The sequence below is a fragment of the Cynara cardunculus genome (genome assembly GCF_001531365.2).
Source record: "Cynara cardunculus var. scolymus isolate 2C chromosome LG 3, CcrdV1, whole genome shotgun sequence".
In the NCBI taxonomy this organism is placed as follows: Eukaryota; Viridiplantae; Streptophyta; class Magnoliopsida; order Asterales; family Asteraceae; genus Cynara; species Cynara cardunculus.
Window position 1 is genome coordinate 11,929,368 of NC_037530.1, and position 14,362 is coordinate 11,943,729.

Sequence of the window (14,362 nt, forward strand, 5' to 3'; positions counted from 1 at the left end):
TACAATGAAGCTCTTATTAAAAGCTATAGATTGTTTATTAGCGAAATACATTAAAATCATGCATAATCTAATAATAAATAAAATAATGTGAATGGAAATGATAATTAATCGTAAAGTAAGCTTATTAATGGAGACGAAATTAGTAGAAAATAATTGAATTGACATATATTATGATAATTAAGCACAATTAATGTAATATTAATGGAGATGTTTATTTTAGCTTAAAAAGTAATTTGCACAATTCTTCTAACAAATAACAATTAATGAGACTGTGTCGGTTTTTATTTAGATGAAACATCAATCTCTATTTGGCCTATCAATCAATTTAATAAATATTGATAATTTAGAAAAATAAATTTATCATAAAATTATGAAACGAATATATATATATATATATATATATATATATATATATATCTATACTATATCATAAAGCATTTGACAAAAATTTTAAAAATCATGTTTTATGCATGAACTATTGTTACTTAAAATTCAAGATTACAAGTAAATTGTACGTAAGTACAACTTATTAAAGCTCCATGTTTGAATTCATGTAACTAACTACGGATAAAAATAATCAAATAGAGGATAAACATCATATTTTTAAAATATAAAAAATCTAAAATATAATTAGGATAATTATCAAGTTCTAACAAAATAATTAATTATTATCCTTATAAAAAATTATATTATTAAACTAAATATAAATTACTTCATTATTGAACCTAAACTAAATTGTAATAAAAAAATTGAATTAAAAAATTACATAAAAAATAAAAAAAATTTAAATAGTTAATTTGATATTAATATTCATATATTTTTGTCAAATTTTTATTATATTTTTAAATTTATATTTTATTCAAAAATATAAACATTGTCGTTTTTTCAAAATCACATAAGATCATATTATAATATCGATTGAAATAAAAAATAAAATAAAATATTAAAATCAAGATGTATCTTACTGTATAAAACAATGTATGTATTATCTTGTTTTAAAGGATAAAATATTTTTTCCTTTAGAAGAACGAGAAGTTTATAATCAATTTATTGAGGGGGGGCTTAGAGTAAAAGTATAAATAAATGGAGGGGCGTTTATGTAATGTCATAATAAGAAGTGTACGCCTTTATCATATATTCTTGTCCAATCCAGGAAACTACCTATTTTTATGCATTATTTTAACCTCCACTTTTTCCATTAAATGAGATTACGACTTTTAATGCATAAAGTACAAGTTTCTACAACTGATTTTCTCTGAAATTTTATATTTCTGGTCTGGAAAAGTGGATTTTGTCTCTCAGGAAACTTACGTATATAATGCGCACATCTCCCTTCCACTTGTTGTTCACATCTCTTTCTCTTCCTTCTTAATCAAATTCCTCATCCACCCACCGCCACCACCCACTGAGTTATCACCTACAACCACTACCACCATGTCTACAGATCTACAGTTACGCCAAGATCTTCCTGCAATTCGACTAACCTCTTTGAAAATCAAGCTACCGGAATCTCTTCCACAACTGGATTCAACATCTGAGGAATCATGCACCATTCAATTGGAGGAACAACAACTTGAGGAGTGCCGAACGCCGACATCGCCGGAACACAGGATTCCTCAAATCATCACCTGCCCTCCGCCGCCTAAAAAACAGAGGATTTCTGGTCCTTCTTGTAAGAGAAGGATATCTGAGTTTCAGTTCTTCGAGATCGTCGCCAGAGACGAAGTTGAATCGTTCTTCAGGTCAAGCTATGAATTCATCAATCAAAATTCGAACACGAACAAGAGAAGGCGTAGTCCTCTGTAAATTATCACGAGATTTTATTCGAATTCCAGTGGAGGAAGAATTCACGATCGAATTCATTCTCCTATATATAAATATGTACGTATTTTTTTCTTAAACATCTCTGTTTTATATGATCCGCCGATTAATCATCAGTTTGATCTGGTGCGGATCATATGGAAACCTGAAACGCAAATCAGACAATTCAGATCTGAATCATAGGTTTACACTGGAGCTTGAAATTTATGTAGAAAAACAAAATTGCTTTCGGAATTCGTATTCATTATTTTGCCCTAATTGTACGTAAATTATGGAGGTCCACATCTCTTCTTGTTTTCAAATTCAACCGAAACAGGTCTGAATCTTCTGCTTGATTTGTAGTGAGGTACAAATTTTATTTATGTGATTCATTGACAAAAAATGGATCTGCAGAGCTTCTATTTTGGAATTATTTCCAAATCATTTCCACGTCTCCTTATCTTGTTTCAGTTTGAATAAAGTTTTTGGAGAATTGTTTGGACAAGTGAAATAACATCTTTACAGAAAAAGGGGATTAAATTGATAAAGAACATCTTAACTTGCACTACAAACAATATAGTTATGATGTTAAAGGTACCTAACAAAAAGTACAAAAGCTTCTTATTACAGTCCTGCTTCACCATTTTTGTTTGATTCTTGCTTCTATTGCATGCAATCATCTTTGCGTCTTGATATTGTATTGTGTTTTAGAAAGAAAAAAGCAAATTCATCTCAAAACGTTTAAGCCCTTCATTTATGATTTATATACTAATGATAGATAGATATTTGGCATTCAAAAGGTTAATTTTCTAAGACTGGGTTCCGGTGAAAAGAGAGTTACAATGTGAAAAGAGTAAGAATAAGAATAGATCTTCATATTTAGATGCAAATTAAAATAAAATGCATCAAGATGAGATTTACCGGATCAATCCCTGTATCTAACACAATTCATGAATGAATTTAAGATTAAAGATAATCAAGGGGTCCAAATCTATTCTTACGATTTTTTATTTTAGCTCTCCTTTCTCAAATTAATTCTATAAAGGATTACCGGAAGTCATAATGAATAATTTATATGTTCCCAATGAAATTTAAGGTACTTTTTTAGCTTTATGCTTTTTTATATCTTCTTTAAGCAGATATATATATATATATATATATATATATATATATATATAAAATCTTTTCGTGAATCAAGTAATCATATCTTTCTTATAATGTTAAGAGGATTTGAAACAATGTTCTTGGATTTTAATGGATTAGAAGACGAGAGAGTTTCGTCAGAATTGTTGTTGGTTTGACAACGCAATGGTTCAAAACTTTCAGGTCTCGGTCAAAATACTTTACAAGAACATGGTGTTGGAAATTTTTGTTTAAAGTCAGGTTGGAAGTTATATTGATAGAAAAGTAAACAAAAGTTAGGTTTATACATTCGAGACCCAACTAGTCCTTAATTAAATGATTTATTGGACTATGGTAGGGATACATTTATGCTACCTTATAAACCAGATTTATAAAAAATATTAAAAATAATTTTTAATGTACGAAATACTATATATTTATGCATAAAGTACTACTACTTTATGCATTCAATCGGAAAATCTCTTAATTTACAATTAAAATAACATATAGTACAAGTTACTAATGTATATTATTACCTTTTCTTTTCATGTTCCTAAAATACTTTTGACATATTTCACTTATGCCTTCACTCTCTCATACCTCTATGTCTTCTCCCCATCCCCTAAAGTAAGATTGAAACTGATATTCACCATGAATTATTAAAAGTTATCTCATTCAATTGCCCTAGAACTCTCGGTCTTGCTCTCGATCTCTTGATTCTTTGCTCTTGGTGTAAATAGAACACATTTGTGTAGTCGTTTAAATGTGTTGGATTTTAAATATATTGGATTTTTAAATGTCATACAATTTTTTTCATCGATAAACTGTAATTTGAACCATAACTCTTATTTATTCAAATTGTATTAATATGTAAAGACCAAGTGTAACTTATATCATCGTTAAATGTTCTATAATAAAATCAGTGAAACTTCAAAATTGTTAAAATTCACGGCTCCCGCCGCATTGCACGGGTACACAACTAGTTAAAGTAAAACACACGAGTCTAAGGTCGAGTAAAGAAGCCTATTTTGCACGATGCATCGGAGTTGAGAAGCCTCATCCGAGCTCCTCTTTTGATAGAACCATGTATAGAAACGAGCAAATAATTACTATGATTAAAATAATGGTGTAATTCAACAGTACTTTAGATAATATCGATTTTAAATCATCTGATTTACTTAAATTATTAAAATCCTAATCAATTGAGGACTCAATCTTCTTCGATCGAGTTGGATGGAAATCATAGAAGTTATCCACCTATCTTAGAGGTTTCGAAAATGTTAAACCTTATCAAAACCGGATATAAATATGGGTTTAACCAACTATTTTACATACACACAAAAATCAAGATTTGCCCTCCGTTTTTTCTGCTGCATTTCTAAATTATGCTAATTAACATCTTGTTATCACGTTTTTGCATCAACCTTTGCACAATATCAGTTTTCATGGTTGTTGATAACTGATCCATATACTACATCAAGTCCTGAGATTAAGCAATTTATAAACTCACAACGAAGGAGTATAGCTAGAATTTTGAAGAACAGGATTTCTATATCCATGTGATACGTGGTGTTATTCTTTAGCAAATACGTTAAAATTATAAACTATACCGTTATATAATATATGTTCACAGGGTGAATATACTGCTTTTATTACTTTCTTCCTATCGAGTAGGTCGCAAAGGACGGACTCAATCTTTACGCTATACATTACCAGATTTACTATATAAATCTCGGGTTTTACGGTTTGCGTCCCGTTTCTGAAGTAAAATTAATTAATACGTTTATCTTACAAGAAAGTTTTATCGTAAAAAGATATTGTAAACATGGTCGATTATAAATTTGAAAATGTTATTAAGCGGGAAAAAAGATACATGGAAGTGACTTAAATTAGAAGGTTAAAAACACATTTTTCATGTGGTATACATATTTCATATTAAAAATGAAGTGAGTTACCTTTGCAATCATCGTTGACCATTCGATCTTGTAATCCTTGATAATAGATTATAATAATAACAATAATAATAATAATAATTAATTAATTAATCTATTAAATATAAAAAGTTGTGATGTTAGATCAAGTTTAATAACCAATCAAATTAAGGTGAGATTCGACGATTATTCATGGAATTTCATGTTTTTTTTTTTTTGAAGTGGTGGAATTCTTTATTCGTTATGTTGTTCACTCAAAATAAAATAGAATAGAAGATGGTTTGATAGATATCAAATGATTAAATTTTTGGATTTTATCCAGCGCCAATGATTGAAGTATAAGAAAGAATCTGGATCGTTGATCAACTTTAATCTCAAATTCATCTATGAATTATGTTTGATATGGAGATTGATCCGGTGCATCTCATCTTAATGTTGATTCAAGGATGAAGATCTCTTCTTACCTTTCTTACATTGACTCTCATTCTCACTGAAACTCAACTCTTTTATGAAAAGTTGGGTTCCTCGTTTGTAGAAATCGTCATTTTACAACCATCAATCATGTTTAACCGTTATCTGCACAATATAATCAACAAATCAAAAAACAAAAAACAAAATAAAATAGTTTTAATTGAATTCTAATTTAAACTATAAAAAAATTAGTTAAAAATAAAATCTTATATAAATTAAAAACATTTCCCTCTTTTTCTTCTACCCTTTTTTTGAAATACTGTTATAATTTATGAACATAGGATAAATCTACGAGAACTGCTATAGTTTGTGAATATCAATTAAATTAATAAACCTATCAACTGTAAACATCATGCGAATATCCTAATAAAAAATTTAAGATTATTTATATTATGTTCACAATATTTTCACCTTGCATGCACATTTAATTATGCATACGTGTATGTTATGAATAGACAAAAAAGGAGAAAGAGAGAGAGAGAGAAAGATATGTATGCAATTTTCTAAAAAATGCATTAATTTTTATTTAATAAAAAGCCATAATTATGTCTTTAATTATGTTATGAATATTATAGGTTTTGAGAATATTGTTGATGAGGGATTAGGAAATATAGATGGAGAGTTGGTAATTGGTTGGTTAATTTGAAAGTAGTAGTAGAGTAGTTGTTGTTTTGGTGGATATGGAGCCTAATACGCTCCTACATCTATATATTATTTATATTCTTTTAGTTTTTAATTTGTATTTATCTTTATGTTAATAAAAAATAATAATGTAATATATTTCATTTAATAAAATCATTTTTAATATGTAATCAATAATTAAAAATATTATTAAATCATTTTTATAACTTTTTTGAAAAATATTATTAATAATACGTATGTACTCAGGGACCGTTTACTAAATGTTTACCTGGTAAGTGCCTACCGAGTAATTTTTCTTGTCTGATGAACATGACAAGGATCAAAAATCTTACCCAGTAAGAGCAATGATAAAGTCAAAGACCTTCCAGTCTAGTGGTAAAGGCTTGGGCATGGCATAGTCATGAACCCGAGTTCGAGCCCTGGGAGGGGAGTGTTGGCGATATTTAAGTGGGGCCATGTTTAGCCTCCAAATTTGCCGGGGATTAGTCGGGCTTTGGCCCGGACACCCTTACAAAAAAAAGAGCAATGATAAAGATGGAAAGTCTTACTCGGTAAGTGAGGGTGACGACTCTTACCCGGGTAAGTGCTTACCATGTAAATTGTTGCATACGCTACCATTTTAATGTACTACAATCTTACCCAATAAATAAATTATAGTGTTGACTCCTAAAGGTAAAAGTGCTTACCAGGTACGCATTTAAGTAAACAGCCCCTTGGACTCTGTTTTACTATAATCAAAAAAATTGTGATGTTTGTAAAAATCGTTTTGTTCGGAACGAGTCCTACAATAAGTTGTTAAAAAACTTGATACGTTTACCATGAAACTAGTTGGATGTTAGACAAAAACATATGACTGATTTTCTAAAATTCGTATCAGATCGGAATAATTATGAATGAAGAAATTATTGATTATCTCGAATCGAAGAGATTTGTCTAAAACTCTATTTAGACATAGTATTATAAAACCTTCTTAAAGTCGGAGAAATCTTTCGATTTTGTAACATGTTCAATGTTAAAATAATTTTGTTACGGTTCAGTCAACTCGAAACTATTAAGGGTACATGCTTATCAATGTTGGTTGTCACAAACATATAGGAAAGAAAGTTGGTAGATGTTACAAGAGATGTAACAAAGAGGCATATACATCAAGGTGAGTCTTTCTGTGACCTACAAAACAGATACATGTCTAGTTTTCAGAATTATTTGCATGTTATGCATTACGATTTTTCAAATTGTTTTAGCATATTACAACAATTTAAGACAATAATTTATTGAAAACCAATCGGACAAAAGATACAAAACCGAGGACCAAAGAGCCAAATATGATCAAAACTGCGAGGTGCAATGCAATAAAGAAACAAAAGAAAACAAAAAAGAAGAAATCAGGAAGCCAAACCTCCCCACGTGAAGTAAACCACAAATCCCATGAAATGGATCCCTTATGGAGTCTACTTGAAACCCACGTGAAAGAACGAACTTGTGTATTTGCAAACAAAAGATCCGTCGTGAGCGACTTCTGTCTGAAAAATACATCATTTCGATCCTTCCAAACCATGTAACACGAAACATAGACGGTAGCTTTCTAGAGGCGTTGCACCCACGGTGAAGAATAAGTCGGTCTATGGTGAAGAGAAAAGATAAGTTGTTGTAAACTGCAGCTCTGAATCCAGACCCCACCAATCCCCAACTAAAGTCCAAATTTTGTCCTCAAACTTGCACTTAACGATGTAGCGATCAACATATTTGACTACTTCCTCACAAATTGGACACATGACTAAATGCAAGTCTATTCCTCAGCCATCCAGAGCTATGTGAACCGGCCATTCACCCTGAGATGCTCGCCAAACAAAAACAATAATGTTTCTCAATGCCAAATTATTCTATTGCGATACGGGAGGCTGCCACCAGTTTGGAGCCATTTGCCCTTAATTTACGTCTTCAGAGACTTGATGAAGAACTCCCTATTGTCGTCTAAACTCCACCACCAATTGTCTTTACGATCCTGCAAAGGATTTTGAGATTGCCAAAAAGAAAGAAAATTAGTAAGTTCACCTATACACCAACCTCTCAAGGACTCTTGTCCAGTCCTAAGACTATTCCCAACCACCATCAGACCAACAACCCCTATTTCTAACTAAGACCTTTCTATCCAAATTCTAAACTAAATAATCTAGGGTAACTTTCACATAGATGGGTGTCACCTATCCAGTGATCTAGCTAAAAAGATATACTCGACCCATCCCAAGTATTTTGATAAATGATGAGGTGAAGTCCAAATGAAGAGCATCAATTTCACGACCCACCAAAATGATACTTCCCCACAGACCCCCTTTGCACTTAGAATTATCCCTCCCTTCCCGAGTCAATCCTCCCTTAACGCCATAAAACTAGCTATTATAGACGCCCATAAGGATATTTTTTTGGTAAAGAAACGCCACCATCATTTTCCTAATAAGGCTCAGTTCATTGCTTTTAGAATCCCTATCCCCAAACCCCCCATTTCAAGAGGAGACACTGTAACACCCTATTCCACATTTGCATAAAACACACATATTTCATATAACATGAAATACAAATATTATACAATGGTCCCAAATATATACACATTGCTACATACAAAAGTAGCTACGATCTTTTTGCTTCTCAGATACATAACTTGAATAACACAACTTCTCAAGTGCATGTATAAACTCAACTTCAAAAAATTCGCAGATGTAAAGCAATAACATTTTAATTTACATCTTCCCCTTCCCTTTACCTTCCACATGTGTCTGGCTTGTAATGCACATTTTTTGTAACAAAAAAGGGTTAGACCATAAGGTCTAGTGAGTAATCCCTTTGATTGCAATTACATGGTGAAAATCACCAAAACACTTTTTGGAAAGCCAATCTTTGAAAAAATAACATTTATCGCTTCAAACCTCATTTTATCGCATCATATAGATGAGACAATCAATTCCTCGCATCACAAGAGTAAATATCTATTGTTTTTTTATTGGTTCCTACCCCCCCTCTACAAACACTTCATATGGAAGGCATTACTTCCCAGGACCAACAACTTCCAATTCCCTGAGGTATTTGATAACCGAGACATTAGTTCAATTTCAATAAGGGAAGAAAGCACATCTCAGTTAGGACCAATATATGTTGCAAGGGCCTCTATATTATGTCAATTATTAGCATATCAAGTGTTCCCCACCATATAGACCAGTGATATAGCTTTCAGGCATATTCAACATCATATTTGTTTTAATTACAAAATTTTCATATCATGTTTCAAAAAGTGTTTCTAGTTGCATTACCAAACAGCAGTCTATTTCCAGAGAACAAATCCCCCAAAAGTCCATCGCAAAAAAAATTCTTTCGATGGATTTTCGGAGGATTTGCCGGTCGGAAAACACTACTTTCGACGACTTTTCCGACGAATTGACCACTTTCCTACGAATACAACAGCGTAGAAATCCACCATAATTTTTTTATTTTCCAATATTCTTTGACTTAGTTAACCGAATTAATAGTTATGATTAAATTGACAGATGATTCTTAAAAAATATTGTATTGTATTTTTGAAATTTAATTAAATTACCGGCCGATAGTCCGCTGAAAATCTGCCGATAATTTAACTGTTATAATTTTATTTTTCAATAAAATATCTTGAAAAAAATCACCGGCGGATAATCCGATGGTCAATTAACAGTTCTAGAAAAATAATCTTGTTTTTATTGAATTCGTAATATTAAAATCCTATAGATTAAAAAAACAACAAAAAACTCCTAAAATACTTAAACATCCTAAATCATACATTAAAGCCCAGTACAATTGTTTGGACGAAATAAATATAATACAAATTGTTCAATGAAATTAAAATATGATTGTTCAGTTCATAAACATACAACCAAAATATCAAAACTCTCGCCGCGAAAAACTGCTGAGATTGGATAAACCTCCTCACCATGTCCATCATCTCTACATGCTCATTCTTCCGGATCTCCTCTTGATAGAGCATGTCATCATGCCCCTCTTTCGAATATCCTCTTCCCTCTTCCAGATCTCCTCTTCCCTCTTCCAGATTTCCTCAGATCTAAGCATCTCCTGAACTTGGGTCTTTAACTCGTTAATTTCCTACAAATACAAGAAAACCTTAGGATCTTTGATAAGAATTATAAATCAAATAGATAAACATCAAAGGAAAAAGAGGCACACCCGACCATCTGAAGACGATGCACCACTCAAGTTTCCATCTTCAGAAGTCTCGGTCAAGACCTAATTGGGATCTTGGTTGCACTCAAACTCAAATAGATGGCCTTTCTTGAGTCTCCCCAACTCTCTGCTTCCACAAATATGTATCAACTAGGGAATAAGACGAGGCATTGTCATCATACTTTTGAGTGAGATTGGTTGAATAGTCACCTTGTGGTTTTAAAAAATGCCACAAGTCAATTTAGACAACATAAAGACTGTAAATGAGATGTTTCCAACTAAAGTCATCCTAACTTTTGCCCAGCAAATGGCAACCCAAACTAGACCTTATATACAAAGATTTTAACTTAAGCAATCCTAATTATAAGTTTGCCAATAAATGGAAACCCAAATTAGATATATATATATATATATACACACACACACACTAAATTTTAACTTAAACAATCCTAACATTTGCCAACAAATGGCAACCTAAACTAGATAAAGATTTGGAATTAAAGTTAAACAATTATAAAGTTTAAAGTTATCTAGGTAGTCTAAACTTACGGCGACCTGGATATACCTCGGTGTCACGTAATCCCCTCATGAACTACTATCTGAAGAGGATGACTCTGTACTCGACCTCTTCCTATGGGCATAATTAAATTCATTCATAACGGTAAGTGACTGACTGTCTCTATCCGAGATTATCGATAGTGGCACTTCGTGCTGAGTTACCACCTCATTAACACACCACTTTGCTAACCTTTCCATCGTATAAGTTTCTTTAAGTGGTAAGAAAGGATCGGATTTAGAAAGTTGATCAACCATAACCCAAATTGCATCAAAACCTCGTGACTTCCTCGGTAACTTCGTTACAAAATCCATTGTAATATGATCTCATTTCCAAACAATACTATCTAACGATTGCAGATTGTCGTAGAGTCGTTGATGCTCCAACTTAAGTTGTAAACAAGTCAAACATCATTCCACATATTGTATAGTATCCTTCTTATTATCCGACCAGTAATATAATTGATGAAGATCTCTATACAACTTATTAGTACCCAAATGAATATAATAACAAGACTTATGAGCTTCATTCAAAACCCTCATACGGTTATCACCAAGACGAGGTACCCAAACTCTACATGTAAAACACATTAACCGTCAGTTTCTTTCACTAAAATGGATGTCATACCAACGAGTCATTCCCCTTTTACATTTCATCTTCCAAAGCTTCAATTTGACATCACTTTAACTCTTCAAAGATGCTCGGTATAAACTCAGCTTGAAAAGTTAACAGTTTGATCATTCTACTCTTTTCCTTACAACTTAAAGCATCGACTATCACGTTGTTCTCTCTCAGGTGATACATTATCTCATAATCATAGTCATTCACCAATTGTAACCATCGCCTTCTTCTCATATTCATTTCTTGTTGATTAAACAAATGTTGAGGGCTCTTATGATCAATGAAAATCTAACATATGAGTGTCGCACAAATAATGTCTCCAAATCTTCAAACTAAAATACAAATGCTAATTCCATATCCCTTAAACTCAAGATCTGATACCAACTGTAACAACCGCCTTTTCAAATTACAGATAAAACGAAAACTATACATAACAAACCATATTGACAATACATATTTGGTCCTTTTCTAGTAAACAATACAAATGTTGGAAAGCTACCACAAATTTTTGCTAACAAAATTTTCATACTAAAAGATCCGCCTAGCAAGAAGATCAAAAGTAGACTTCATAAACCTCCTTGACAAGATTTAAACATAATAATTCAAATAACGTTGTCTCATACTTTTTCCTTTCCTTTACCTTCTAACTGATGTTGTCTTGAAATGAATATTTTTTTAAAACAAAATGAGGGGTTAGACCATACGATCTAGTGAGGAAATCCCAGTCACTGAAACAATCTGGTAAAATCATTTAATATAGAACCTTTAAATCTGTTAGTCATAAAATAGTGTCGCAAGCGCTACATCCCTCCCAGGTAAATAGGCACAACAGTCGCTTTTCTAAAATTACAAAGTCCTATAGGATCACAATCGGTATCGCCAATAGAACCACATGAAACACATTTTGTGGGCTAAAGTTATATCCCATGTGTAGATCATTATGGTCTCAACCCATACGAGTTTATATTGTGTAAGCCCATTTAACCCAAGCAACATCACCAACGTGTGTTAATTTCCAACATGTATTAAAATATTGTGTCCCAATTAAAAGTGACATTCCAAACATACCAATATGGTATAGAATCGACATAGTAATCATTTGATAACATATGCATTGCAGTTGAAAAAGGTTATAAGAAAAATTACCTTGAGACAAAGTACGATAAAATAAACTTAACTGATACGAGAATTCAAAACGAACACTTGATCTGAATAAGGAAGCATAGATCACAATCTAGACCTATATACACAACCGTATCTATAAACAACCTCTAAGGTACCTAAACGATACCCCAAAAGACCCAGAAATGAAACGAAGCAAAAAGGGAAAAATTCACATACAGTGACTTATGCAACTAGCCCGTGACCTAAGCATATCACTGGATCACCTATTTTCCACATGTTTCAACCAATTACGACCTACAACCTTCCTAGACCATATTTTTCCCAAAATTTCACAAACCAACCTAAAAAATTCTCCATACTTGAACATAAACCAGCTTTGGAGGCTTACCGATTTCTAAACAAAGATAACCCAACAAAAGCCAAGAATTTACAACTCATATGATTAGTTGCCAAAAACGGAAGGAATAATTAATCAATTCACAAAATTAAGAATCTTAAAACAAAACCTCAAATTTAACCAAGGAACCAAACATACTCTCCCAGAATCAATTTCATCAAAGAAGTACCAAATAAAAACCCAAACCTAAAACATTATCCCAAAACTTCAAAGTCTTGAACCCATTATCTAGGATGAACAGTAAGACTTAACGAAACACGAAGAAAAAAATATCAAACCTTTAAAATAATTCAGCCACAAATCTTCAATCTCTCTCTCTCTCTCTCTCTCCATGGAACCCTTTAAAACTCCTGAGAAGGATTTGCTCTCAAAGCCACACACATACACATTTAGGTTGAAAAAACACAATCTAGAATAACATGAAGGAGGAGGTGGCCTTTATATATAACCATATTTTTTGTCTAAACGCTCGACTTTTGCATAGACACTCTCCAGCCCTTGAACTTCCAAATTAACTCAAAACTTCCAACTTACTAATCTTAGGGTATTACACTTTTACAACTATGTTGTTTTATAAAACAATTTAGGATGTTAAAAACATTTTGAGTATATCATAAACAACTACCACCAATTAACAATAAAATTTAATACAATTTGACTTACTTTTAGATAAACAGGTTAAGAACTTACAATTATTGCATCTAAAACATGATAAAAAGTTATCACATAATTTTTTTTAGAAGAACTTAAACTAACAATAGACTTCTATTGATAGCAACAGCCCAATAACCATTTTCATGGCCGAATCGATATTTTTTTGAAGCTCTAGGGGAACTTTTATTTAGCAAAATGAAATATCAGCCAAAAAATATACGAAAATGTGGGGTGAACTTATTTCACCATCACCACAACCTGCATAGAAGCACGATTCCCTAGCAATGCGATGTGCAACCTTGTTGGCAAATCATTTGATAAAAAAACTGAGGTATAGTTAATCCCATATAAAGTTTACTTGTAATCCTGGATGATGGAGGCAAACAAAAAGATCAATCTCATGTTGTTGTGCAGGGCATAGATCAACATGAGATAGTCAGTTTCAACCACCATTCATTGTCAACCTCTTATATTCATCTAACTCAACGCTTCTTTATGACCGATAGATTTCGCGACAACCGGATCCACCTCACCTCTTTAGCTTTCTCTATTTATATCCTTCATGTTTTTGAGGCTACACGACAGAAGGAGAATCTTCCATGATCGGTGAAAATAATTGTATTGATATTGACCTTGACAACATTGTTTGATGGTTTGATCCACTCCTTCTTTCCCGTTAGCGATGGTCAAAAGGCTCCTCCATGACACCTTCTCTTTATATTGTATATCAACCCACTAATTGTAATGATACATAGAGCTTGTCACCACTTCACTTGCATGTGACTATTTATTTCACTTGCATGAGGGGGAGATCAAAAGGCAAAAAATGGCTGAGTCTTTGAG

At 32.2% G+C, this 14,362-nt stretch overlaps 1 protein-coding gene across 1 annotated transcript; it reads left to right on the forward strand.

The window, feature by feature from the left end:
* Nucleotides 1-1,434: 1,434 nt before the first annotated feature.
* Nucleotides 1,435-1,806, forward strand: LOC112508962 (cyclin-dependent protein kinase inhibitor SMR1-like). Its single transcript, XM_025113829.1, has one exon. It carries the CDS (start codon nt 1,435-1,437, stop codon nt 1,804-1,806), a length of 372 nt encoding a protein of 123 aa, XP_024969597.1.
* The last annotated feature ends 12,556 nt before the right edge of the window (nt 1,807-14,362 follow it).